This window comes from Tinamus guttatus, unplaced genomic scaffold, assembly GCF_059628265.1.
Source record: "Tinamus guttatus ecotype Peru unplaced genomic scaffold, ASM5962826v1 Tinamus_guttatus_pri_ptg000530l, whole genome shotgun sequence".
NCBI classification, from domain to species: Eukaryota; Metazoa; Chordata; class Aves; order Tinamiformes; family Tinamidae; genus Tinamus; species Tinamus guttatus.
This window is the reverse complement of record NW_028289064.1, coordinates 5,658,503-5,684,701: the sequence shown is the minus strand read 5'-3', so window position 1 is coordinate 5,684,701 and position 26,199 is coordinate 5,658,503. Positions and strand designations below refer to the sequence as shown.

The window sequence follows — 26,199 nt, the reverse complement described above, 5'->3', positions numbered from 1 at the left end:
TACAATCTAAATTGTGAAGCTGAATACAGTTATCCGCTCTAGATAGAGCAAATCAAATGCAAAGGCACATTACAGCATTTACAAATTTTCTTCTCGATAGAAAAATGGCACCTATATTCAAACAAGTGACAGGAGCAGTATGAGGATAATGCAAGTTATTCTTGCTTGCTAGGATTAAATTTTTTAATCAATATTTTTTTTCTATTAAGAGCAAAACAGTCCATTTCAGACAGGTACAGGTTATACAATCTTCATTGCACAACATTAACAGGTTTTTTGTTGCTGTTGTTGCCTTTTTTTTAAGGGATATTTCCTTCTCACAGATTGCTTGCTGCATTAGAATGAGTAAAATAAAGATATTTTCAAAAAAAAAAAAACAACAACAAAAATGAAAGATGCCATCAGTTTATTTAGTAATTACTACTTGCTATAGTACAGTGAAAAGTTAGAGACAACTGCCCTGGATAGAGTTGCTACTCTACCTTGAAACTCCCTTACTTGTAATTTCATCCAATCTCTTGCACTTACACATGGAAAAAAGAACAAGCAAGGTAACACTTCGTGGTTATAAAGACGGGTGCCCAGTTTTTAATTTTAACAGTAGCTTAAGTGCAGACTTCAGAAGATGTGAAAAATCCTTTAAAAGGATACAGGTTTTAAGAGTATGGCTCATCACGTCTTATGGAGCTCTTATTACAGCTCAACGGTGCCAAGAGGAGATGTTCCTACTGCCAGCCCCGTGGGCAGCTCCCTCTCTCCTGCCTGCGGCCAGCTCAGACACTTGGCAGAGCTCCCTGAGAGCTGCTTTAGGTTGCAAATGGAGGAGCAACATGATCGTTTTCTGCCACGCTAAGAGGTTAGAGCACCAAACAGGAGCCTGTCCCTTTTTAAGGACCACCAGCTCCAGTAATCCAGCTTGAAATCATTGGATTCAGCTACAACTCTGCAAATTTTATTCAAATCCTGAAGTTTTATGAATAACAAATCTTGCTCTAGCCACAGCTAAAATGCTCTCTGTAACTGAATCTCACCTCATCTAGTACAGGCATCAGCAATCATGCACATAATATATAAAACAAAAAGAAATCTGCCTGTAGTAACTAAACTGTAATGCAGCAAACATTACAGCATACAAGTATTCTAGCCCTAGTTTGCAGATTATGTTCATGAGGCAAAGATATATTTAATGTCAAAAATATACTTCTGCATCTGAAAAGCCTTGTGGATTCCTCTTAGCACTACGAAAGATGCACCTCAAAAGAAGCTAGAGAAAAAGCTGAAAATCTTTTACTAAAATCACCTTATGCTTTAGTTTTTTACCAAATTAAAAAAAAAAAGAAAAATTACTAAATTCAGAAGAGAAAAATAAAGCCATATACATTTTCTGGGAATGCTAGAGGAATGCACATGGAATGAACTCAAAAGAATAAGGAATGAATATGAACAACAGCTAAAGGACAAGGCATGAGGTAGTAGATATTAGACCAAAAGACATAAATAAGGATGGAAGGAAGGGTTGAGATTTTTGGGCTCATCAGTTTCAGTCTCCCCTCCTACATGTAGGAAGTGAAGAGCATCTGCCTCCCTCTCTGGCGGTTACTGCACAGCTAACTCAGGACAGGCACTGGTGTCACAGCAAGCAGGTAAAAGTGCCCCTTGATGATGTTGGTGATATTGGTTACTTGGTAATACAGGGATATCAACCTTTTTTTTTTTTTTTTTTTTTTAAATTGACATTTTCTCAGGAGTAACTGAGTCAAGCTGTGCATCAAGAGCCATCAAAAGGTCTCTCTTTAATAATAAAAATGGGCCTATTATGACCCTTAAGCATCTTAAAAGCTCCAAATAAAACTATGGTTTTGAAATCTCCTGATGCAGGCAGGAACCTATTCAGGGCCAGTAAACAGAATTGTTTTTACCCACTGTATTGCTGAAATGAGAAATCATCTCTTAAAAGTCTAAAACAAACCAACTACTTTGCATTAGTGAAACCTCGTGTTTACTAATTCACAAAAAAAGAAAAAAGAGGAAAACAGCACTTTGATAGTCTTGATATGACAGGAACTGCTCCATTCACTGTTACATATAACCAAGGAAGATGTAAAGCCTATCAAATGCTGCTTTTATACATTTAGTTGATTTGACTAAACAAAAGTAAATCAATGTGTCTTAATTTCAATTTGCAATACAGCAAACTTCGTAAAGTATGAATGGGAACTTGTTGTTTAGCTCATTCCTTCTTTATAATTTTTTTCTTGGACTTCTTTTACTTGGCAAAAATATCCCATGCACAAGAACCAGAAACAGATTAAAAGACTCAGGGAGAGAGAGAAAAGATTAATTCCTACCAGCCTTTTCTTCCCCCCAAAGAGGTATACAAATCATTTGAACACATGGATTGTGTGACAGGAGGCAGACCACAGACATAGAAACACAAGTCAAACAGCAATATTTCACAAACTAAGGGTCACAAGTTTGGAATGAAGCTGGAAATAGAGTTAAGGAAGAATTTAGGAATTGCTTCCTCATACCAGGAAGAATCAAACAATTATCAAGTATCACATGCTACCAAACAAAAACACTTCCACAAAGCACAGAATCTATACTCTATATTTTAAATAAGTTATAGAAACAAATAAACAAACAAAATATTTAAATAAACTGCTATAAGCCCTCACAGCAGCTTTCCATTTAATCTTATATTTCCATAATTCATTTCTATACCAGAATAGACTGTTCAGTACAACTTTTATTTAACAATTCTATTTTTCTTTACAACAGAATGCTTGATCATAGAAACTGACGTAAAAAGCAAAATCATAGAGGCAAAAAAGCCCAGAATACGATAGGGTCATAGGGTCCTCGATGTACAGGGAACATGCCAGCATTTCAAATAATATTGGAGTAACACAGAAAAGGGGGGAGGTTATTGCAAAAGCAAAACAAAGTACACTTTCATCCTCTCTCAGAAATAGCAACTGAAGTGACAGACTGTTGAGAATACACGGAAGGTTATTTATAACTGATACCACATATGGAAAGATTAGTGAGGTTTAAGAGGTTTTTACACTGGGAAGTATGTTTAGATTCCAGCAATTATCAATTATTAGCTTTTCCAGTCAGCTTTTCCATAAACAAAATGAATAGTAAGCAAGCAAAATTTCTTTATTCCAAGCCAATTGGTTCCTAAAATACAGGGTTCTCCATTCTTAAGATTTTAAAGTCCATTCTAACTGCATTTTTGATAATACAGACTTATATAACACATAAGATGCTCTTTATGATAAGCAGGCAACAGAATCTTGTCACCACCATGAAACCATCATATGAAAGCTTGTTTTGTTTATTAAAAAATTGATATCAGTAACAAAGAAAAAGATTGCCACATATGTAACAAGAAAAGAGTACAATAACCAGGAAGCCTAACCATACACATTACACAGAAGTAGGTAAGTAAACATGAGTTATTTTGCTTTAATACTTTGATGTTTTATGTCACAAAAAAAATCAGATTAGTAGCTGTGCTCAAATCCTGTTGTAGCTGAAGAACAACCATCAAAGCTGTGTGTTTTTGTTAGACAGTGTAACAAGATTACACAGTGTCCAGCTCTGACCACTCATTGTAATTCCTTTATTTCACTTAAGCCTTACATTCTTTCCATTAAGTCTCAAATAGAACAAGTGGCAGCTTTCGACTTCAATACTAAAGAGCATAGACTAATCTGAATAAAAGGTCACTTCTCATAATTTTGCAATTAATTCATCTCCTCAGATAAAAGCAGTAGAAAAAAAATAAAACTGAAGCTCATTTTTTTATGCGTCTCTTAACACAAAAAGTGAGTAATGGTGATATCAGTCTCTGCAAGATTAGACTTGAGCTAACATTTCAGAAAGAATGAGACGCAGCTAACATAGTGCCAGAAACACATATACAGCAAAGCAAGCTAGTGGTCCATGTGTTCAAGCATCCAGTCACTTCTAAATGATGCAGCACTTGAGGCAAAAAGCAAGAAACTTTTTGGCTTTAAAAATTCTGTGGTTGGGGAGTGGGGAGGAGTATCAACCTGGCAGTTACTTGAATCAAAGAGACATAACCTTTCATTTTAGTCATGATGGCCTGACAAGTACAAGGACAAGATTTATTCTTGCAATAAACTCTTCAACAGAGCTTTCCATTTGTCTGTTCTAGGTTGATTTACAAAGCAAGCATTTCCATTATCCAGATGAATACATGAAAGCACCAAGATTAGATGGTAAAGCAGGGACTAAGCACTGGTCTTGATTATCAGTCGCCTCTCCGCTCGCTCTCAGCGATGAACCATTTGTAGAGTCTCTCTCACAAAATTGATTATATAGATGAAGAAAGTGTTAAATTGCATCAGAGTAGTGCCCCAGAGTGAAGTCATGAGTAACTTCTTGCAATATTTCTTCATCAGTAGTATTTCTATTTAGACTATTTTAATAATGAATATAAAACTCATAACCAAATTGCAAAGAATGAGTCAGGAATGTCTTTAAGGCATACAGCAGCACTACCATTCATTTCCTTGCAAGTGCTTAATAGCCTGGAAATCTATCTACTCTAGTAAGGGAGTTTAGGAAGGAAGAGAAGACGGAACCTCTTTATACTGGAAGTGAAAATATGTATTTGAATATAGATAAGCCAATAGTTCCTAAACACTCATGTAACTACGCTACAGTAAGCAACATAGAACTAGAACTAGAGGTAATGGCCACAAACTGAAGCACCATAAGTTCCACATGAACTTAAGGAAAAATTTTTTAACAGTGAGGGTGACAGAGCCCTGGAACAGGCTGCACAGAGAAGTTGTGGAGTCTCCTTCTCTGGAGATCTTCCAAACCCGCTTGGACGCCACCCTGTGCCATGTGCTCTAGGTGACCCTGCGTGTGCAGGGGGGTTGGACTAGATGATCTCTAGAGGTCCCTTCCAACCTTAAGCATTCTATGATTCTATGATAGCTATAAATCTGGCCTCTTTTCCCTTTGAATCACATTCCCTTTTAATCAAATGCTACACATCAGCACACATGACAAGTATTTCTCCATCGAGCCTCCTTCCTGTTTCTTCAGGTTCTTGACCTTCTTTTTCACTTATTTACAGTGGTAGTGAGTGGAAGAGTCAGATCAGGGTCTGGGCATGGTGCTATTCTCTTTGGAACTTTCTGCGAAATGAAAGAGTAGAACAAGCCAAATACCAACTCTGCTTCACGAACACCAATAATTTTCTGAAAGGTACTTGACTATCCGTGCATTGGCAGATATCACTTTACAGGTATTTTATGAACAGGACACATAGGAACAGAACCACTTCCCCAAATTGGAATTATCTTTATCTATAATCTTGGTGAAGCAAAAATTCTATTTCTTGGGTTTGTGCTACAAAGAGCAGAGGGGCCCTACAGTCTTTAATATTGACCACTTTCCACAGGCTTCAAACTGCGTATCATTTCTTATGCAAGGGAGAGATATGTATATAGCTCACTCCATAACATTACATTTGCATGAGTTGGAAAAACTAGTATTCTCACCAGTTTCTAGATTAACGTTGCCTGAAATACAGTTAATGCATTTTAAAATAGTTTACGGTTTTATCCACATTGGTTTTATTGATTTATCCACAATGCAATTTCACGATAATTCAGGAAAATAAGAACAAATTCAGTTTTTATTTCTTTAGTCTTCCCCCCAGAAAAACAATGCTTAAAATAAGATGATTTTTACTAACTGGTGTAAGGACCAAAAGTAAGACTGGGGAGATAAATGCCATCATGAATCACAGACAGAGATCACTTCTTCATGAAGGGGAAAAAATAGGAGGAAAAAAAAAAGGATTATTTAAAGTTCACAGACCTCTATGATAACATAAAATATATAACTGTGCATTAAAAACACTGCAGAATTTAACAAGACTATTGGCATAACAAGGACAGATCACTGAAACGTAAATGCTTCTATATAAAATAGGGAACATCTGTAACATAACTGCAGTGATGGTGCATTTACATGCCTGTAATCGGGAAAGAGACACAACTGGGCAAGCACACCAAGAACCAGGAGAGTTGCTTTAATCATTCAGATAGAAATAAAAGTAACCCCTTAAAGATGCAGCCTTCTTTGAAAGTTTACCAATACTTCATTTTTGCAGACCATCAGAAATTGATGTTTTCCCATCAATTATTGTTTTAAGCTGTTTTCCAGAAAAAAAGCATTACCTCATCCTTTACTGCTCCTGAGCAAAATTAGACTGGCTCCTTAACCTGACAATCCATTAACACAAAATCCTCTAATGTATTTTTACGCTGAGAGCTGAACTATCCAACATGTAGCCACCTACTCCTTATCACACCAGCACTCACACAAATGGTCTCATAACTAGTCTGGGAGAAGGAGCAAGCAGATTGCTGTAGCAAGGTAAAAGCACTTGGAGAAGTACTTTATCAGGAACTCATCTGCAGAACTACACTTGTTTTTCACATTTGTCTAGCAACTCCTAATTATTTATTCTTTGGTGTCTGAAATTTTTCATTTCTTGTAAACCAAATTAAAAGAATAACCTCATCATACTACCTTGCCTTAATGCATTATTCTTCTCTGCACTGACAGATCTTGCAGCATGAAGGATTACATTATCATCCATTTCTTTGCAGCGTTTTCAGCAGCAGTCAAACAGATGAGCAGGTAATTGATGCAACGGCTTGTGGCCAAACTGCAAGCCTTAACTCTTCTCCAGCAGATCATGATTTTGCTATGTTAGATTCTTCTATTCCTGAACAGTTCATTAATTCAACAAAAGAACAGACTTCATACAACTAAAGCAGTAGTTTTTCTTGGGAGGATTTGAAGTTGCCTAAACAAAGAAATATTTCAAGGTTTTTCGAACGTCTAGTTTTGTTCTCATAGTATAGTCCTATAAAATTTAATGCAGGAGGCTGCATCCTCTCACTCATTTAACACAGATGTTTCAGCCCCTGCTCAGCTTGGTATATAGGAAATCCATCTCATGAAGATTCTCTATGCCCTTGAGCATTAAAATAGTATTTTAAGTAAAAGATTAATACTTAGAGGAAAAAACAAGCATTTTAACACATACAAAAAGATGAAGACCAAGACTCACTGGCTCTAGTTAAATTCAATCTAAATACACATGCTCCATTAGCACCTGGAAGTTTTCCAGAAGCCTCCTGTGTCTTTGGCTGCAGGCCAAGATAACTGAGTGTATTCAAGCCCAGGGAAAATACAGTGTCATATTTGAATATCCTACTCCCTACTTTTGGATTTACAATATTCTTTAGTTGCATATATAAAATGTAGCTACCTAACCACTAATATATTTGTATTTTACAGCTATATGCATATAGATACACCTAATATGACCTAAATTAAAAATGTTCAGCCCTTTTTGCAAAACTGCTACTAACCATTACATTTCCAAGCTTCTTGCGTCATAAAAAATTAAGGCACTAGTCACACCTAACATGAATATATTCTACCTAGCATCCAAGATTTTAACTCGGGTGTGAAATATCACCTATGGAGAATGAATGAAGACTCTCAGGAAATTCATAAACTGCTGTTTCCTGGATTAGCTAGTGCTTTCTACAAGAACGCCAGGACTCAGCACCAGAATTGTCCAAGAGCTTTGTTCAGGCTTCTTGCTTGTCAAAGTGAGGGTCTGCACCGATGGAGAGCTGCTCCCCTACCATTATGTGGGAAATACCAGGGGGAGGAAGAGGTGTTGAAGCTAATTAACATAGCTGAAAGTCCTTACGAAACAGCACCGGAATGAGATAAGGTGGTTCAGCCACATCCTGGGAAAGTTGAGAAGTGTTATGTCTCCATGTACAAGTGGTTAACATTCCCTCTGGAGATGTTCAGATGATAGTATTTTGTTAATCTAAGATAGCAGAGAACATCCAGGATATGAAAGAAAAAAAAAAGTTAGACAGCTATGACTCAAACAACTTGCAAAAGCAATGGTAGACAGTACAGTTAATTCTGGCAGTCTTTGGCTTTAAATGGAAACTTTGAAGTCTCAGGTTTTGATGTTTTCAAGTAGTTGTGTGCACATTTACACACTTTCACATTTTTCATTTCTTTTAAGCAGCCTGCTGAAAGCATCGTAGTAATAACAACTGCTTCTCTGAACTGAGTCAGATTCAGTGAATTTGTTCTCTCAAAGACACTTGAAATAATTTAGTACCTTCATCAGCACTAAAGATTTTTAGTTTCAAAGCACTAGAATTCACAGTGACATTTTCCTGTCGTTTACATAAAAGTTGTGTACATTCACACATTTAACACTTGTGATATTTCTAAAAAGAAAAACAGGACAACTATTTTGCAACCATAGCCTGGATAGTAAAAGATGATCAATGATGCTCTAGAATATTTGTTGGTCATTAGCTTAATATCTAGGCAACCTCAAAAAGTGCTTTTTGTTTCTTGAACATTTTGCATAGGAATTAACTTTCCAAAATTTCAGACATCCACCCAGCAAGCATCTCTATCCAATTCTGCCTAAAAACTGAGCCGGTGTGATGAGGAACAGAGATCCATTGGGGTTTGTTTTACCAGGGGGTGTGCGGATCTACCATTGCCTCACCTTATAGGCCTTCACAAGGCAGTTGCAGAGCTGTCTACTCGGAGGGAGCTGCGAAAAAAGTAGCTCATTCAACAGCAAATCCTGCCACCTCCATCAGAAGCCCAAACCAAGTTGTTCTCCAGAACCTTTCCTGCTTACATTACTTAAGCAGGAATAGGCAAGAGGGCAGGACCATAAGGCTTTAGAAGGCACTTTCCAAAGCAATAAGCTAATCAGGCAAACTCCCTGCTCTTCTATCCCAGAGGATACAGTAAAATTCCACAATACCACCTTTCTGACTAGTCTATTTCTAGAAAATTTTGCAAGCTACCCTAAGTTATGCAGTGGAAGTGCTGTGACTCACATCATATTTTTTACCTTCTGTTCCTACAGTCTAAAAATTTTTATTCCTGTTTTGTAAGATTTGCTCAGAAAAAGTCTCTTAAATTTTAAAGAGCAGTCATGACAAACAAACCCAAAAAACCTTAAATACGGAGGGTGACACTGTTGGCCTTCATCCACCCTTCCACAACTTTTAAGATACTAGGGATATCTGAAATCTCATCTACTACTGGAAGTTAACTCTGAGACATGCATGTTTTATTTTTAAAAATATGATAGGGTTTAGCTTTCCAGAATTAAACACATTTCAACAACCAAGAGATGATTTTCATAAACTATCCCATATGATTACAGCTTGAAAAATTATGCTTAAAATATTTGGCACATCATACGCACGAAAAGAAAAGCATGACTACCCAGATGAGTATTATCAGTCAAATTTTCAATCTAATATCAAAAAAATGGGGTGCATATGGCTTACAGGGCAAAATTTGAGCTATACTTTGTAATATCTGGAAATCTCTGTATTTGCATTCCTTGTACAAAACCATACACACTAAGCAATTCCTGCTCTTCACAAACTTTGAAGTTGTGAAGCTTTTATGTGAATAAAAACTTCCTAAAGTTTCATCTGACAGCACCATTTTATGTTCTTCATTTACAGACTTGTGGCCTGGAGGAGCGGGTTTATGGTACTTAAAGTCCTAATTCTCTTCCAGAATCTCTGTTTTCTATTTTCAGCTATGTTGTAGTTCAATTTATTGGTTATACCAATATAAAATACACATTCCTAATGCAAATCAATATAATTCATATATACAGCACTACTCGATATTCCACAAAAGTGTTTAAAACAATATTATCCAGAGAAGCATTAAAACAGATGCAATATCAAATTTTATTTTGAGGCAAACTACAGTTACTTTTCTGTCCAGTGAAACTTTATCAAAAACGAGAAGGCTCTCATCAACAATTCTTCGTGATATTTATTAGGTGGAAAAATAGTGAAGATTTGTGCTTGCAGACTTGCTTTGGGTATGGTTACTACTTAGTGTTCAGCTTCTAACCAACATGTTAATACCACCGCAAATAAAATGCAAAACAAATTGTTGGGAGAAGACAGTTAAAGCAGAGAATCGTAATTATCGAGTCCAACTTCTGTAGAGTCCCCGCCTCAAATGTCATCTATGGTATTTCTGGAATTCTTGAGCAGATCTTCTACAAGACAAAAATAGATCTATAACTACACAAATAGATAGTTAAACTACAGTAAGATTATACTCTCCCCGCTAATTCTTGTTTAGAGGCCCAGCTCACTTACATGGTCCATCTCAAACGACTCTTCGTAACAATCAGATGACAACTTCGATTTCTGAAAGCCTGTTTTCTCTCTCTTCCCTTTGCCTATAAGAAACATGGGTCTAAAAACTACCTCTCTTCATACATTTTGCCTGATAAACACTGTTTTTTTTCCCCTTGAGATGACAACATTCTTTAGGGACCTTTAATGCAGAACATGCAAAATACTAAAAGATTTCTTCAAATATTTGTACTATGAAGTTATTAAGTTGCCAAATTTAAACATACCTGGGGAGAAATGGAGGGGAAAGAGGGAGGTAACAGGAACTTCTGAGGAAAACTTATTTGATAGACTGAGGAACTGAACCCTCAAATGGGTAGCAGGGGGTAGGAAGGCACAAAACTAAGCTAGGAGGATTATGACAAACCAACCCAGAGCTCAGGCTCACTTGTCAGCTAGGACAGTCATTGGAAGTAATGGAGCACATATAGCTCAATAATTGCACTTTACTATCTCATTCTTCTGTTAATTCTTCTGCCTACTTAAAGATGTGGTATTAAACTTCTTTCACACAAACTGTGTCAGCTAACATTAAGTATTTCAGCCAGTTTTCAGTAGAAGGTGAAGAAAAGCAGGGAAGCCTTTGTAGTGAAAAAAGAAAGAGAAAATAGCTATAGAATTATCAAGATTGAACTTCTATGCAATTAAATCTACATTTATCCTTTAACTAAGGACCTAGGCAATTTTAAACAGTGCCTGCCATTCCAGTAAAAAAAAAGAAAAAAAAAGGCTTTAAACAGGAAGCCTAAACTCCATGTAACAAATCAAAAACCATTTGTTTTAAGGATTAGGCTACATGTTAAGAGCATATAAACTAGACATAGAAGATCCAGTTTCTGCTTGGTTTTGATTAGTGAGAATCTTAGATTTGTCAGAATAGGATTGACTGGAAAGCAAACAGCATTTCAAACAGTACCGAAATATTGTTCATATGCAAGTGATAATTTTCTATATGACCTCTTCAGTTCAGAAAAGGGGCCTATGTCCTCCTAAAGAGAAACAAGCAAGTTACTTCAGCCTAACAAATGCACTGTAAGAAGCAGCACACATTAGCCTCAGATGGCACATTTCAACCCTGCTTTGCAAGCTGAGTAATGTACGTTGTGCTAAACCACAAAGGCAGTTTTTAAATGACTCTTTTAGTCTTGCTATTGAGGCAAACACATGCACATCACTACAGCTGCTTAAGTGGCTGCATTATTGTTTGCCAGATAACCATATTTCTGTATCCATAGAATCCTTCTTTTCTTAATTAAAGAGCATCTCTCCCACATACCTTTGGTCAGCACTGTGCTGCCACAAGAGCAGCAAGGTAACTCAGGACAAAGCCAAAGAATCATCATCATTTCCCTAACTCTCATATGATGACATACAGATAAAAGTCAGCATTTTTAAGTATCAAGAAACATAACACAAGGATGACTTTTGTGGTTCTGCAGTGTCAGAAAACCCTCAAATTACCTTTCATTACATGTATTATATTCCAGAACTATTAGAAATATGGTTTTTCAAGAAAGAAACGCCTTTGCATTTTGAAGGGCTTTTATCATCAAACAAAACATGAGACAGAACATCATTCTCCATTAGTAAGCAAGAAAAGGCCTATTTTAAGAGTCACAGAATACATTGCCATGGACATTATCCCTCAAAGGGCATAACTCATTCAAATGAATTACACTGATGGCCAAGAGCCCTGTAATCTGCATTTTAACATCCTTTTGCCCTTTTCTCTATGGTCGCAGCGAGTTCCTGATAGCGCAATTCCTCCAGCTGTTGTTTTGGTCTTAGTTGAGTCAAAAATCAAATACATGTACTCCTGCATGTTAACTCGTATTACGATTTGTTTCTATAAATTATCTTTTTCCACAGAAAAGCAGATGATGAGCAGTAACATCTAGGAGTTTTTTTGTTTGCTTGGTCCTGTTCACTGTGCAAGAACAGAAAGAGCCTGGCTGGTTTATTAATCTCAGATCAACAAACTGCAAGTAAAAAATCAGCCAGACTGGGAAGACATCACTCTGATTCTGATCAAGGTAAAAAATGATTATGCCAGAAAAAAACTCTTCCATCCTCCTGTGCTAACTTACCATCACAGGAGGGAAGAGCAGCTGAGTAAAGTAGAACTAGCAAGACCCCAGCTCACATCAGCTGCAAACTACACTCTGAAAAGGGTAGCACTAAACTACAGCGCTTCAGTGAGTCCCCCTGAGGCCACATTTCACTTCGAATGAGTCATTTCTTAGTTCTCCAAATAGAAGTTTGCAGTGCTTGTGGTGAAGGAGGTTGCCCATGGGCTTTTCCGGTGAAGTCAGCTGATTTGAGACTGCTATCTTTCCCAGAAACAAAACAAACTTTTGAATCTCCAACCAAGACTAGATAGGTTGAATAACTACTTCTTCAAGATCTTAGCGTAAAATATATATATATATTTAACTATGAGTTTTTAAATATAACTACTTGGACCAGGCAGTCTCAAATAAACATGCGATGCTTATATTTTGTGTTTTCATGTCAAATGAATCTACGCACTTTTGCTCAGCTACAGCCAAACAAAACATATCAAATTTGCAGGCAGTAGGATAAAGTGCCCTGAAAATTACATACTTAAACATTTATTTTCTCCTAATTCCTGTCCAGAAGTTATTTTGCTGTAATCTTCTAGAGCCCAGCTCATGATAGGGCTGCACAACAGCAGCATACCAACAAAAAGTCCCTAGCTATAGGTAACTTTAAGGACAAGTGGAAGAGAGAAAACAGGTACAGATGGAAGCAGAACCAGAAATATTGAAATGTTGGCACCGATTGTACTAAGCAATGTTTCTGGTCCCCAAGGTACATGGAAAGCCAGAGTCGACAAAACATTGAGTATCAAAAAAGAGCTAAATGCTGCAAAATAGCCTCAAAGCCACCTTGCTCCCACACACAAAGAACATTGTAGTAGAATTATTAGCTTAGTAGCAGAATTACTGAGACTTGGCATCACAAGCTAACCAGGTCTGGCTCAGTTTCCATCAGGATGGTAAGTTCGTACTAAGCTGCTTTGTTTTGACAGGTCCTAGACTACGCAGGCTGGGTGTTTTCCTTCCCTCACCCAAAGCTGGGGAAAACGAATATGTGGGTGTGGGTGATGGCTACATCTGTGACTTGATATCTCACAAGAAAACATTTGATGTAGGGTTCTCAAGAATTAGTATCATTTGAAAGGTCTTCCAAACATTGGCATTTGCATCTAAAAAACAACTTCAAAAATTGCATCCCCTAGGAAGCCACAGCAGCTTGTCTGAAAACAGCTACTCTCCACCTGGCTGGGGAAATTGAAAGGTCACCTTTCAGAATATTGCATAAAACTAAGACTGAAATGATAAAATAAAACAATACTGGGAACTGATAGTTAAACAGTTAAGTTTCTTTAAAAGATATATGACTATTTTAAAAGCTTAAAACAAACAAACAAAAAAACAGAAAGTTTTCCATGCTGAGAAATACTGAACCTGCTACACAAATACAGTAAAAATATTTGTTTAGAAAAATCTCACTATGGTCAACATTATAACCCCAAGCAAAAAATTAAACTGTAGCTATGAAATCACTAGTCAGTTAAAGAATACAAATTCCAGCTAACTTGGAGCCACCCCAATTGTCTTAAACAGTTAGAAAAAGGGCATGTTAAAAACAGTAAGGCCAGTTTCTCCCCTCCACTAACCCCACAGAGTGCTTGCAGCTCCTTTTTTAAGCTAGAAGAGTTACTTTTGGATATGACCTATTGTAGTTTAAGAAAACTACACTATTTACTCTTTTGTGGTATTACTTTTTCCTCTAGTACATTTCCCCAAATGAACTCACCATAGGTTCAGATGAGCACCAGAAAGAGAGCAGAAACAAACACAGCAGCCCTAGCTTTGGCTGGCTTAAATATTATGAGCTTGTAGTTTGACTAACTTTATGCTAGCAAAAATTGGTACCTCCTCTCAAAGAAACTATTTTGCTGAGCCTTTTCTGCTTACTCTTGCACCAATTCCCGTTCCTTGAGCTGGCAAAGCTGTTTGCATTGTTGGACAGTGAACTTCAGTGAATTATGGTCCATCTAAAATTTTTCAAGATATATGATTTTGTTGCGTTATTGGTTTGGAATGGGGTACAGACACAGAAAACAGATACAGCTGAACTTTTTGACCAGAAAACTGGAATGGCAAAGACTCGATTGATAAGATGAAAACACAGATTTGTATGGAAGAAGAGAGAGAACCTGATAACAGACACACACACAGAGGATATTTTATAATATTAAAGAATCATGCGTGCACACACAGCTGTGTTAAGAATATTAGAGTTGCCTTGGGAACTTAAAATATGCAAAGGAACTAGATTAGACTAATTACTTTGTCTTGTGCATGAAGTTGCTGTTCATAAAGGCTCACAAAAAAAAAAAATACTCCAAAAGGTGTATAGCCATGTTTTTACTGCAAACTATTCAAACTTACTCTTTGAAGTGAAAGCTAATGTTTCCATTTCAGTTTTGTGACATTCATTGCTACAGCATTCAGCTACTTCAAACAATTTTCGTAATACCCTGGTTAAGCAATCTTTCAGCACAAAACTAATTAACTTACTATAGAAAAAGCTAGGCAGTAGGAGGATAAGACAGATGTTCACATAGCAAACCAGATGCAAGAAGTTACTGTCTCAAGTATTCAAAGCTAATCCATTTCACTACATACCTAGATGCATACCATCAAAACTAATGAGGTTTGTCATTACCATCCCACAGCTGAGGCAGCAATTTGTTAGCCTGCTTCAGCTATTTTGCAAAGTAACATCTACTTTACCCACAATGGAAAGGGAAGAAGGATCAGGATTTTTGATTGTTTCTATTCCGATATCTATCAAATATAAAAAGCTGAAAACCGCAGAAATAGGACTTAGGAGTAAACACAGAATAATTAATTCATCCTGGAGTCATTTACCCACAATAGCACTCAAACACTTAAAAGGCAGAAGAAAATGAAGAGTGATGGTTACCTCTTTCAAGACTTTAAAACCTCATAGATCAACAACAACAATATGCTAATCTTTCTACAAGTCAAGATATATTTAAACAACCTACTACAAGTGATTGAACTTTCAGCTCTGACAGGATTCAGCTGAAGACCAGTAAGTAAGAGGCAGTTTCACCTTACACTAAAGTATCGTGAACTTGCATAATTTAGAGTTCCCCTGCGGAACCCTGCGGCGGGAGATGGAGTCAAGGAAGAGCAGAACGCAGGACTAGACAGCAGGAACTGGGTGCTGGGGTGAGCCAGTTTCATTGAAGTTCGTCAACATAAAGGTTTAGCAGGAAAGTGCACATCTGCGAGCCTCTAGACAGCAGGCACAACGGTGGAGGATACTCATATGATGAAGAACTTAGGTCGGTAAAACAAATTTGCTTTGTCTGTGTTACTGAACACCGCCCAGGGCTCCCTGTTGTAGTTAATGACATTCAATTTCCAAAATACATGGGCAACCCCCGCCCCCAGCCTTTTTACCACCCCATTTTGTAGATAGAAAGAAACTACAGAAAATAGCTTTTAAACCACTGTTACATCTCTTTTCACAACTCTTCCTGTCTCATCCCTATCAGCTTTGTATGTTCCCTCTTCAGTAGTTCAGAGAGAACGACACTCACATTAAACCAATCCCATTTTATTCCCTATAGAAACATGCACTACCTTTAACACCATCATTATAAACATTTACAATTGGCATTTTTACTAGAGTCTGCCCCCTTGGACACAAGAGCAGTATGAAATTAATTTCTACAGCACAGAGCTTAACACCCACCCTCCCTCACCAAAGAACCTTGCCAAAGAGCTTTTAATATGTGGCTTTTTCTCTTCTACTTCCTCCTATAAACATCATCAGAGTGGACACACAGATGAAATATAAGTGGTTTATTATCTGCTTTTCTATAATCAGCTTTTTATTGTTGCTTCTTTCAGGTTCTGGAACACAGCCTTCCCTCTACTACCATCTACATTAGGCAATAAGAAGCTTTCTCAAGCCCATAGGTAACACATCTTGATCTCACTCAGAAATATCAATAATTTTAGTTTGCCTCAATCGTTTGAAAAGCCAGTATTAGAACACAATTGCTATGGTGGGGTTCTGTGTTAATGTAAATACTGGCACCACAGCTGCAGATCCAGTCCATGGCCGGTCCTGCACTTCTCACATACTTTCCAACCAGCCTGTTGTGCTGAGAACAGCTAACGCCCCAAGGCAGCGCTATAGACTTGTGATTAAGTTTATATCAAATATGGGCCCAGAAGGAACTGACTCCTGTAACTTATATTTGTCTAAGTGCTGCTTCTTGGTGGTGGTGACTTTTAAGGAAGCTGATTATAAACATAAGTCAGGAGTTTTTATCTCAGACAGCACAACAGTTTAGTCAGCATCTTTCCTGTGATTTGCCTAACAAGCCCTGTCAGTCATCTTCCAAATGTACAGTTTTTTCAGATAGGAAACTCTAAACTGAGAAGATAACCAGTACTAGGAAGTATTATTTATGCCTCAAATTAAGAGAGTACACATTTACTTAACAAGCTCTCTGCTGTCCTATTAAAACATAAGGACAAGCATGAATAAGGGAGCTATTTTTTGTGCATTTGTCTGTATAAAGTGTTTGAAATGGGAAAGACAAGCATTGAATCTGAACTATCTGGGGGAGAAAGTGGAGGGGAAACCCAGTCTATACTAATGGGGGAAAAAAGTTGTATTTACTAGTCATACTGTTGGTAACCGAATGGTAACTGAACCCAGGAGTTACCCTGGCAGACAGAAGAACTCCACAGCTTTCACTGCTTTTATTATTATCCTTGTGTTGTTCCACTTTTGTTAAAAAGATCAAGCCAGATTACAGCTGAGAGCGCAACAGCGGCATTAGGCTCACAGTGCCTCATAGAAGCAGCTGAAGGAGGTCTTTGGGTTTATAATCTCTGGAATTCTTCACCCACGGAAAATGCATGCTTTTTGAAGTATTCTGCAAATATGTTGGGGGGGCGGGGGGGGAAGTCACTCAATTCATGTGATATTATTGTTCCACTCACTTATTAGGCAGCAAGTGCCACTGAAGTCAAGTACTGATAAATTTTTAGATCAGCCTGTAATCATCCAAGAAACAGATGGCGATTACAGATTTTAGAGACCAAGTTGCATGGATTTTTTTTTATATACTTCTACAGTATGCTCAAGAACTGCACTGGGGAGTCATTCTCTTCTAAATTTAGTGATTGATGCATTAGGTGAGGTCCATTCTTTACCTCAAAGTACTTAGTACTTACCGAAACCAACCAAACAAAAAACCCAATAAAAACAAGCAAAAAAACAAAGCAAACACACACACAAAACAACCAAACAAAAAAACATACTTCTGCATTTGGAAGGACAAAGCCTACTCCTCTATACACTCTGTAAGCTTTCCTTACAGACTTTAACAGAAACAGGTTCTTAACCATGACTGAACAGATTTATTGCCGATGTAAACTATAAACCTACCTGGGGAAATCAGTAATAGTAATAATCAATTCAATTTACCAGGGCAGCAACTACAAGACTGGAAGAATGATTTCCAAAAGCACTAGACAATAAATAAATAAATAATAATAATAAAATTGCCATCCTCTTTCTCCCGTTTGCTTCCCACAAAAAAAAAAAAAAAAAAATCCACCAACAGTGACAATATAGAGGCAAGAATAAGGACGTTATTTACCATGCCAGGGGTAATGCATTGCTCTGAAAACACAGCAAATGCGTCAGGTAGCTAGAAATATAGCTTTAAGTCACATAATCTGCTGAGCTGAAACATTTGCCTCAGTAGCACAGACATATTACCTCTGACATACAGTATTAAAAAAAAATACTAAGATAAGATCAATTCTCAATGATGCAGATGCCTGCAAGTTTCAAATACACCAGCAGTTAGTCTTTCCTACTTCTGTTATCAAACCACTGGAAATTCATCTAAAAAACAGGACACAATTTATTTCTCTTTCACTTAGTAGAAAGTTTTATTAGAAGAACATTCGAGCATCCTAAGGAACTAGTTTATTGCTCTGAAAATGAGCACTCATCATCTTAAGAAATTTGAATATTGCTTACATGCTGTTTCCTCCTTACCCACAGTCATATTCAATAACACTTTTGAAGGGTATTGCCAAGTAGGAATTTGCATTAGATGCCTCTACTCCAAACTAAAGAAAACTGAGACCACCAAAAAAAATTAAAACAGCTTGTTACCGGGAAGCTGCGAGGCTATAAAAAAAAAAAAAAAAAAAAAAAAAGGCTTTATGTAACAGACAGCTCCCTGCTGTAGATATTTTTTCTCCTCAAGAAACATATATTTCCTATAAGGCCTTTTGCAGCTTTGACTCACTAGATTCTCCTTTCTGAGGTCATTCTTCCTTCTAGGAGATGACAAAAAAAGTTACGAGAACTGTTCTCCTACATGGAGTTTCTTCACATATTCTGTTCAGAATTTGAAAATCCTACAGAACTATGAAGGGTGGTGGTATTCTGCCGAGGCTTAAAAGGGTCAAAAAGCCTGGAGAAAAGTCTACTTATACCTTCACCGAGTCTTTTCCTCCTTTATATGACACATTGTGCTAAAAATATGGGAACTGCATCTCTGATTTGGCTTTTCAATATACGCTTCTTTCTCGGATCATTTTGTAGGACTCAAACTGCTACTTCTTGTTAGCGCAGGAAAGCAATCTTCAATAGCTTTTTTCCCCTCCCTTCCCTCCAGATGACTACTATGCTCTAAGCTTATTGAATTACTATCATCATGAACTATGTTTATGCTCATTCCTACTCCTACATTTTATGGATTTCTGTTTATTCAGCTAAGAAAATGCAAGCATGCTTAACCTCCATTGTTAATCAATCCATGCACGTCCTTTGCATTTCTCCCATGAGAAATTCTTACTTGTGATAAGAGAGCCTGCTGCAATTAGACTAACTGCTCATTTTCATTTGCGGGACAAATCTTGAAGACACATCAGACATTACATGCCTGAAATGCCTGCACATTGCAAACCAATAGTGCAAGCATCTTTTTTTTTTTTTTCCCTCCAACAGAGAAGCCTACAGTACTTAAATGTTGCATTCTTGGCTAGAAAGAGATATTTAGATTTTTTGCCGTATCAGACTGACCCAGAGTGCATGAATAAGTCAGAGGGATTTTGCTTCAATGATGCCCAAAGTATTATTCAAGATTAGACCCTGCAGCAGGGTAAAGAAATCAAAGAACATCTATAAAATATACAGTACACATTCAAGCTTACAACCATTCCTTTTTTTATAATACAAATTACAATGCAAACGTGCATTTAACTGAACCTACTTTATTACTACACTTTCTCTTTGCCCCTCAGCAGGATTTTAGTTTACTGTTTTTAATTTTAAGTGCTAGAACCAGCCCGTTTCTTTCTTGGGCATTGTAATTGGAATGACTCTATACTCCCTAGTTACAAATGAGCTTAGGAGTTACTCCCGCATTGTGTTTGTTACTGTTTACTTTGTTATCAGGCACAGTCCCAGGTGAAGGGCCCAGGCCTTTCCCCTGAAAGTAGCCACATTTCCAGAATGAACATTACAGTAGCAACTGCTGTTGCAACAGGAGATCTCCCTCTCGCCCGTCAGAGAGACTCTCCCCGCCGCCTGCCCCGAGGCACCACTGATGTCTTGCTGCTTGCTCACTGCTCAAGACCTCGCTCAAACGGTACCCATCGGAAGCATCTTACTCTGTAATTATCAGGTTGCTTACTTTCATTGAAGAAACCTATTTTGCAGGTTTTCTATGAAGAACACTAGTCATTAAGCTCCATCTTCCTGTCCCGCTAAAGCAGTGGCAGAAAATACTCATGCGTTTAAACCCAGCTCTTGCAAATCATAGACTTCCAGTTACAGAATTTTTTTCTTGAGTAGATAAATATCTAGTCTCTTATCAGCTCATGACACAGGATGTCACTAGTTACAGCTGAAACAAGTTCTGTGTCACAATCTTTGACTGACTTACAGGGCTATCTTAAGCAATATATCTGCCCTAGGACTTCATTTCTATCATTGATACTACCTTGATACCTATAGCTAAAGTATTTCCCCCGGATCATACCCCAAGTACTGTACAGCCTCATGCAGATCTAACAGTGATTAGACTATGTAGGACTTCAGGTTTTGGGCCAAAGCTACTAAAATGTAAACAAAGAGATACCAACAGAGCTCAGAGGTGTAGGAAAAAAAAAAACTGATATCAGGTTTGATGCTAAGGAAACTGTCAAAAAAATGGAGCCTAAAACTGCAAATAGTTATTCTTAGCTGCTCTTAAGTACCAACCGCAGGCAACACTATTAACATAGAAAACAACATTCGGGAGTGCAGACTTTGCACTATCAGGTAACCAGAAGCAGCTTTGGACACAACTGCCCTGGCACTCGATTTTAGGTGATCTTTGGGCTCCACCCTTTTGACCTACAATGGTAGCTATTTCACGATGCAAAGCCTCATAACCCTCCAGCCATGCGACCGCCTCGGTACCGGGCTCCCGGTTTAACACTTACCAGCACCAGCCCGATGCTGCCGCAGCGGGTTAAGCCGGAGCCTTTGAAGACACAGCAGCACATCAGCCGCAGAGCCAGAGAGCACTCGCCAAAGGTCGCAATCCTGCTGTAATTCTGCTGCTTTACCACATCAAAAAGCAGCCCTCTTCCCCTCCCCCAAATGCACAAAACCATCCAGAGACACTCGAACTGCACCGAAGACAGCGAAAACTTCCGCAGTTAACGCTAACGCCGTTTTTACCGTTTTCCCTCCCTCTGTCTTTCCCCCTCCCCGGCCGCAGTCGGTGGATGCAGCGCCCGCGCTGCCGGCTCCTTGGCGGGGCGAGCGGCGCCTTCGCGGGCACCGCGGCCGAGCCCCGAGGGGACGGCGGCCCCGCGCCCGCGGGGGGAGCCCCGGCCAGGCCCCCTCCCGCGCCGCCGCCGCGGGGGACGCGCCAACTTCCCGGGCTGCGGCCGCCGCGAGCCGGCAGCGGCCGCGCTGCCCGCCGCGCGCCCCGCGGTGACACTCGCCGCTGCCGCGGCGCTTACCGAGTGGTTGACCCCCCACATGAGGACGCTGAGCAGCGGGTCGCTCGCCCGGAACAACTTCACTTTCTGCGCCACGAAGTGCTTTTTCTTGGTCTTCGTCTTACTCGCCATGACGGGCACGACGGTGCTGGGGGCCGCCATGGCGCGGCCGGCGGGGCGGGGGGAGCCCGGCGGAGCGCGGCGAGGGAGGGAGAGGAAGAAAGGGGCGAGTCAGCGCCCAGCGGCGCGGGGAGGAGCGCGCGGGCGGGCGGGGAGGAGCGCGCGGGCCGGGAGGCGGCGGGGGCGGGCGGGGGCGCGCGCGCTGCCGCGGGGCGCCGCGCACATCCCGGCCTGGCCGCCTGCGCCGCGCGCGGAAACGGCGCCGCGCGCGCGCGCCTGGCCCCGCCCCCTGCCCGCCAGGCGGGGGCCAAGCCCCGCCCCCCAGCCGGCGCGGGAAGGCGGTGGAGTCGCTGCCCCTGCGGCGTCACTGCGCATGCCCCGCGGGTGGGGGCGGGAGCTCGCGCTTGCGCGCTGGCTGCGCCGCCCTGGCCCGGGGCAGACTCTGCTCTCGCAGCCCCGGGTCTGTCCCTTAGTGCGCGCAGCGCAAGCCGTGAGGCGGCCTCCTGGCTGAAGCCTCGTTGTTCTTTAAAGATATTACCGCCCTACGAGCTATGCTTTCCTCGTCGTACCCGAGGCGGGAGAAACGGGACAGTTGGTGGGTGCCTCTGTGGGCGCAGAGGATGTGGTCAGCGACACGCTGACATCCTGCCAAGGCACGTCTGCCCGGCCTGGGAAGAAACACGATACACAAAGCACAGTTTTCTCCCTTGTATAATGGAGAGCCTGCCTTAGCGATAAGCCCAGTCATGGTTTGAGCTCAGTGCAGTTAAAATGTAGAGTCCATACGGAAAGGAGAGCTTCCCGGGCCCTCACATGTCAGTGCAACTCCCAGATAAGGCTCATCAGGGCCACTAAGATTCACTCACAACTATGACACAGATTACACAGGTGCTCAGCATTAACTTAGAGACTTGTTGCACCCTCTTTAGTGTCCCAGCCTGTTTCTTGGCTCTGGTCTCAACAACAAAGTGACCTATCATGCTGGAATCCAAATGTTTTGTGCTCATTCTTCCCCTTCTGCATAGAAGTAGTTATTAGAATTTATTACATAGTCTGTTTTCGGCATATTGCAAAGAGTAGGGGGGAGGCAAAGAACGTTTCATTCCCTTCCAGCACCCCCTCCTCTTTTTAAGGAGTTATCTAGGAGTCGCAGAGAGTTTCTCAACTGTGATTTTTGTTCTTGGAAAAAGAGATACCGCAACAAGAAAAATTCTGATATTTCTACTGCAGTAAATGGAAGCAGCTGAATACACAGCACCTCTGAATAAAAGCAGGTCACTTAGATGCCTAAATATAGACTTGAAGTCAGATTTTCAGAATAGATCAGTACCCATTTTATTCCTATGTTATGCTCAGAACATAACATCTGAGCATCTTAAAATGGTGCACATAATACAGCTAACATCTGCCACATGTTTGTCTCTCATCTTTTTTTCTAGAAGAAATCTATATAGTGAAGCATTTGGGTTTGTAGATACATGATATACAGTAAGCATAGAAGGTTTTTTTTTTTTTTTTTTTTTTTTTCCTCCAGAGGGCTTTCTTCTGGGCCTAGATTGTAAAGAGCTCCTTCCTGCAATTAGGAAGCCCTAGCAGGGAGGGTTCTGATTTATCAGAGGAACAGATGTTGACCGTAACTTGTACTGCAGAGTTACAATAAATCAGTGGCCTGGGCTGTCTTCAGCACAAGGTCTGAGGCACACATCATCTTCTACAATTTTAGGTACCTGATACTCAAGTTAGAAGCCTGATCAATCTGCCTTTTTTTTTTTTGGAGTCAGTGGGGAAATCAGGATGTGGCCACCGATTTGAGGCATGCAGTACAGAGCCCAGGTTTCCCAGGCTGAGTCCAACGGGAGCTTCACTTTTTTTCTCAGCTCTAATCCAAACCAAAGGAGAACCTTCAGGCTGAGCCTTGCCCCAGCGCATACTCTCAGTACCCAAACCAGAATGATCTCGTCATCAATACTCTTTGCAGTCTACCTGCCATGGCAGCCGGTTTCTATCCTAAAGTTCCAAGATGAACTTTAGGCTCTCTCTATCCTCCCTAACTGTTAATCTAAATAATCTAGCATGAACTTTAGATCAGGCCTCCCGGGCAGTGGCAAAGCCAGAAAGATCTTCCAGATAGGGAAATATAGCCTGTAAAAACAATCTTTGTCAACTCTTTTCAGCTCTAGGCTTTCTCAGCTGTAACCATAACCACAGGCTGAGCCTTGCACAAGGCCCTGCAACCATGGGAAAAAGTTCTTGCAGCCAAGTTCTCTCTACATCCCACCATTTCCCTTTGGGATCCCCCTTTCCAGACACACCCCAACTGGAACTCTTGGCACTCTATTTTTGTCAGCCCCAACACTAACCCTAAAAATAAATCAGATTGTAGGCTGAGTCTCAGGAAAGGTCATCTATAAAAGGTTTTCATAGCCCTGCTCTCTTTTCAGCCTTGCCTTTGGCAGCGCCCTTCCAATCTCACTCCAGCAGAGGGTCTAGGCTCTATCTTTCTCCCAACCCTAATCCCAGTAGAACCATAAGCGTATGCTGAGCCTTCCAGTGCCGACACCAAGAGGTTCTTTTCATAGCCACGTCATCTTGGCAGTCTGCCCTTGCCTTTGGCAGCATCTTTGTCAATCCACTTTAACTGCAACTTCTCCTTTTAGCCACTTCTTCTCAGCAGTAGTTTTGTCTCTGCCCCTTTCCACTGCCACTGCAGTTCTAGACTAGGCTCTATTTTGGCCCTGACAGAAAACCCTAACCACATGCTGAGCCTTAGCCAGGGCCCCAGATCAGTGACCAGACCCAAAACGTCTCCCATTCTCGTTTGCTGGCATCCTGCCTTCTCCTTTGACAGCTCCTTCCCTGCTGCCTTCCGAGTGAAGTTTGGGTGTTCGCTCAGTCCTCACGATATGGGGAACCCTATATAGACCAGGCTGTCCTCAGCCAGCGTCCAGCCTGAAGGACTCTCCCAACAGGCTGACTGCTCTTGGAGACCGTAGTTACTCCCCTTTGTTCCTCTATGGCTTATGGGCATTTGCCTGTGCATACAGGAGGTTTTTATTCATATAGCCTGCCATAACTCAGAGGTTCCAGTCTAGCTGGCAGGTTTTTGTTTCGTTTGTTTGTTTTTTTAGCATGACACAATATATGTTGCAGACCTGTGTTCATGCTACAGGTGCATTTATGGTTTTGGAACACCAAAAACTTTCTTGGAGCTGAAACCAAACCTGAAACGCTGCTGCTTCTTGTAACACCTTCAGGGAGAGCTCTCTCAGGCACCATCTCTCTGCACTGCATTCACATTTCATCACAGGGGAAACTGCTTGATTCGCTTAGCTTGTGAACAAACTAACTTAAAAGCTATGAGGACAGTTCTGGAAAAAAAAAAAGGCAGAATTATGGCAGTGCAGCATCTTCTGAGGCTACAGTTGGTCCTTAGCTTTACCTCTTGGAAGCCTGCATGCAACCAGCATGTAGGTTACAATGTTGGTAAGAATAATATTTGAAAAGGGAGGGAAGATTCCTTCTCTGAATTACTGTACATATCAAGTCCTGAATGGCACTCCTTGCCTGACTTCAAAGAAACTCCATGGGGACATGGATTTACAAGTCTTTGAGACTCCATTAGCATGCCCAGAATTTTTTAGTGACCAAATACAAAGCTCTTGACGTGCACATGGACTGGATAGGTGAGCACTATCAGGATCAAATCGTATTGCTTGAAAATGTGTTTTTACATATATGCAATATCACCAGTGAACTAAGCTGCTCTTTCTGCAAGCACAGAGTGTGCTCAGCCTCCAGTGTAGTAGTCTACTATTCTTAGTAGCCTTGAGTAGTATTTAGTGGCTTCTGTGGAGAGAAAGGAAGATCCTCTTGGCTTGTAACAAGTCTCAGAATAGGTTTGGGAGAAATTTTTTTCTTGTTGTCTGTTTCTGGTATTAGAATTTCTGCTGCTTTCCACATCTAGCAGGAGATGCTCTCAGCTAGGAGCTGATGGGCTGGGGAGAGGGAAGGATGATCTAACAAGGCAGCGCTAATGAATGACTGATTCTGGCTATTGACTCCTCTCACCAATAGTTAGAATAAATTAGAACAAGGCTGGAAGCTCTCATCTTATCTTTCAAGAAAATGCAGCATTTAAACATGACCAGAAAACTTGCTTTAAAAAGCTGTTTGCTCCTATTGACACTTGTTATACAGTTTTATTAAGCATTATTCAGTGTAACACTTATTTGATATGCTTTTCCCAGTATGTCTATGAATTACTTGATTTTTTTTTTCCCCACTGGTCATCAAGAACAACTGAATTGGAGTGTTAGGGTCCCTACGTCTGAAGAAAGGGACATCACAGTTTGCGGGCAGGGCTTAGCCTCCCTTCTGGAAGGTAACATTTCCCTTTACAATTATTTTCTGCAGCTGTAAAGAACAGAAGGCCTACAGAGTTTCCCTGGGCCAACTGCCATAGAAACTAATTTCAGCTAAGGCAGACTCATAAATTGTTCCATTACTCTATAAATTGGTCTGGGCACATGTCACTTCAAGCCAAGCTGGGCTACTTCAAATCTAGCCTGTAGTTTTTTTCTTAAGAACACGTCTTAGAGACGTGATAAAAACAAGTCATATCCAAAGTTATTTTTCTGTTTCTACATGACCATGAAACCTAAAAGGGTAACAAA

At 40.2% G+C, this 26,199-nt stretch overlaps 1 protein-coding gene across 1 annotated transcript in view; it reads right to left on the bottom strand.

The window, feature by feature from the left end:
* PIP4K2A (phosphatidylinositol-5-phosphate 4-kinase type 2 alpha) overlaps positions 1–21,643 on the bottom strand; it is a 94,924-nt gene extending 73,281 nt beyond the window's left edge. The window contains exon 1 of the mRNA XM_088533979.1: positions 21,428–21,643. Coding sequence (XP_088390105.1) covers positions 21,428–21,568 — 141 coding nt within the window. The 5' untranslated portion in view covers positions 21,569–21,643. The remainder of the gene's footprint in view (positions 1–21,427) is intronic.
* Between the last annotated feature and the right edge of the window lie 4,556 nt (positions 21,644–26,199).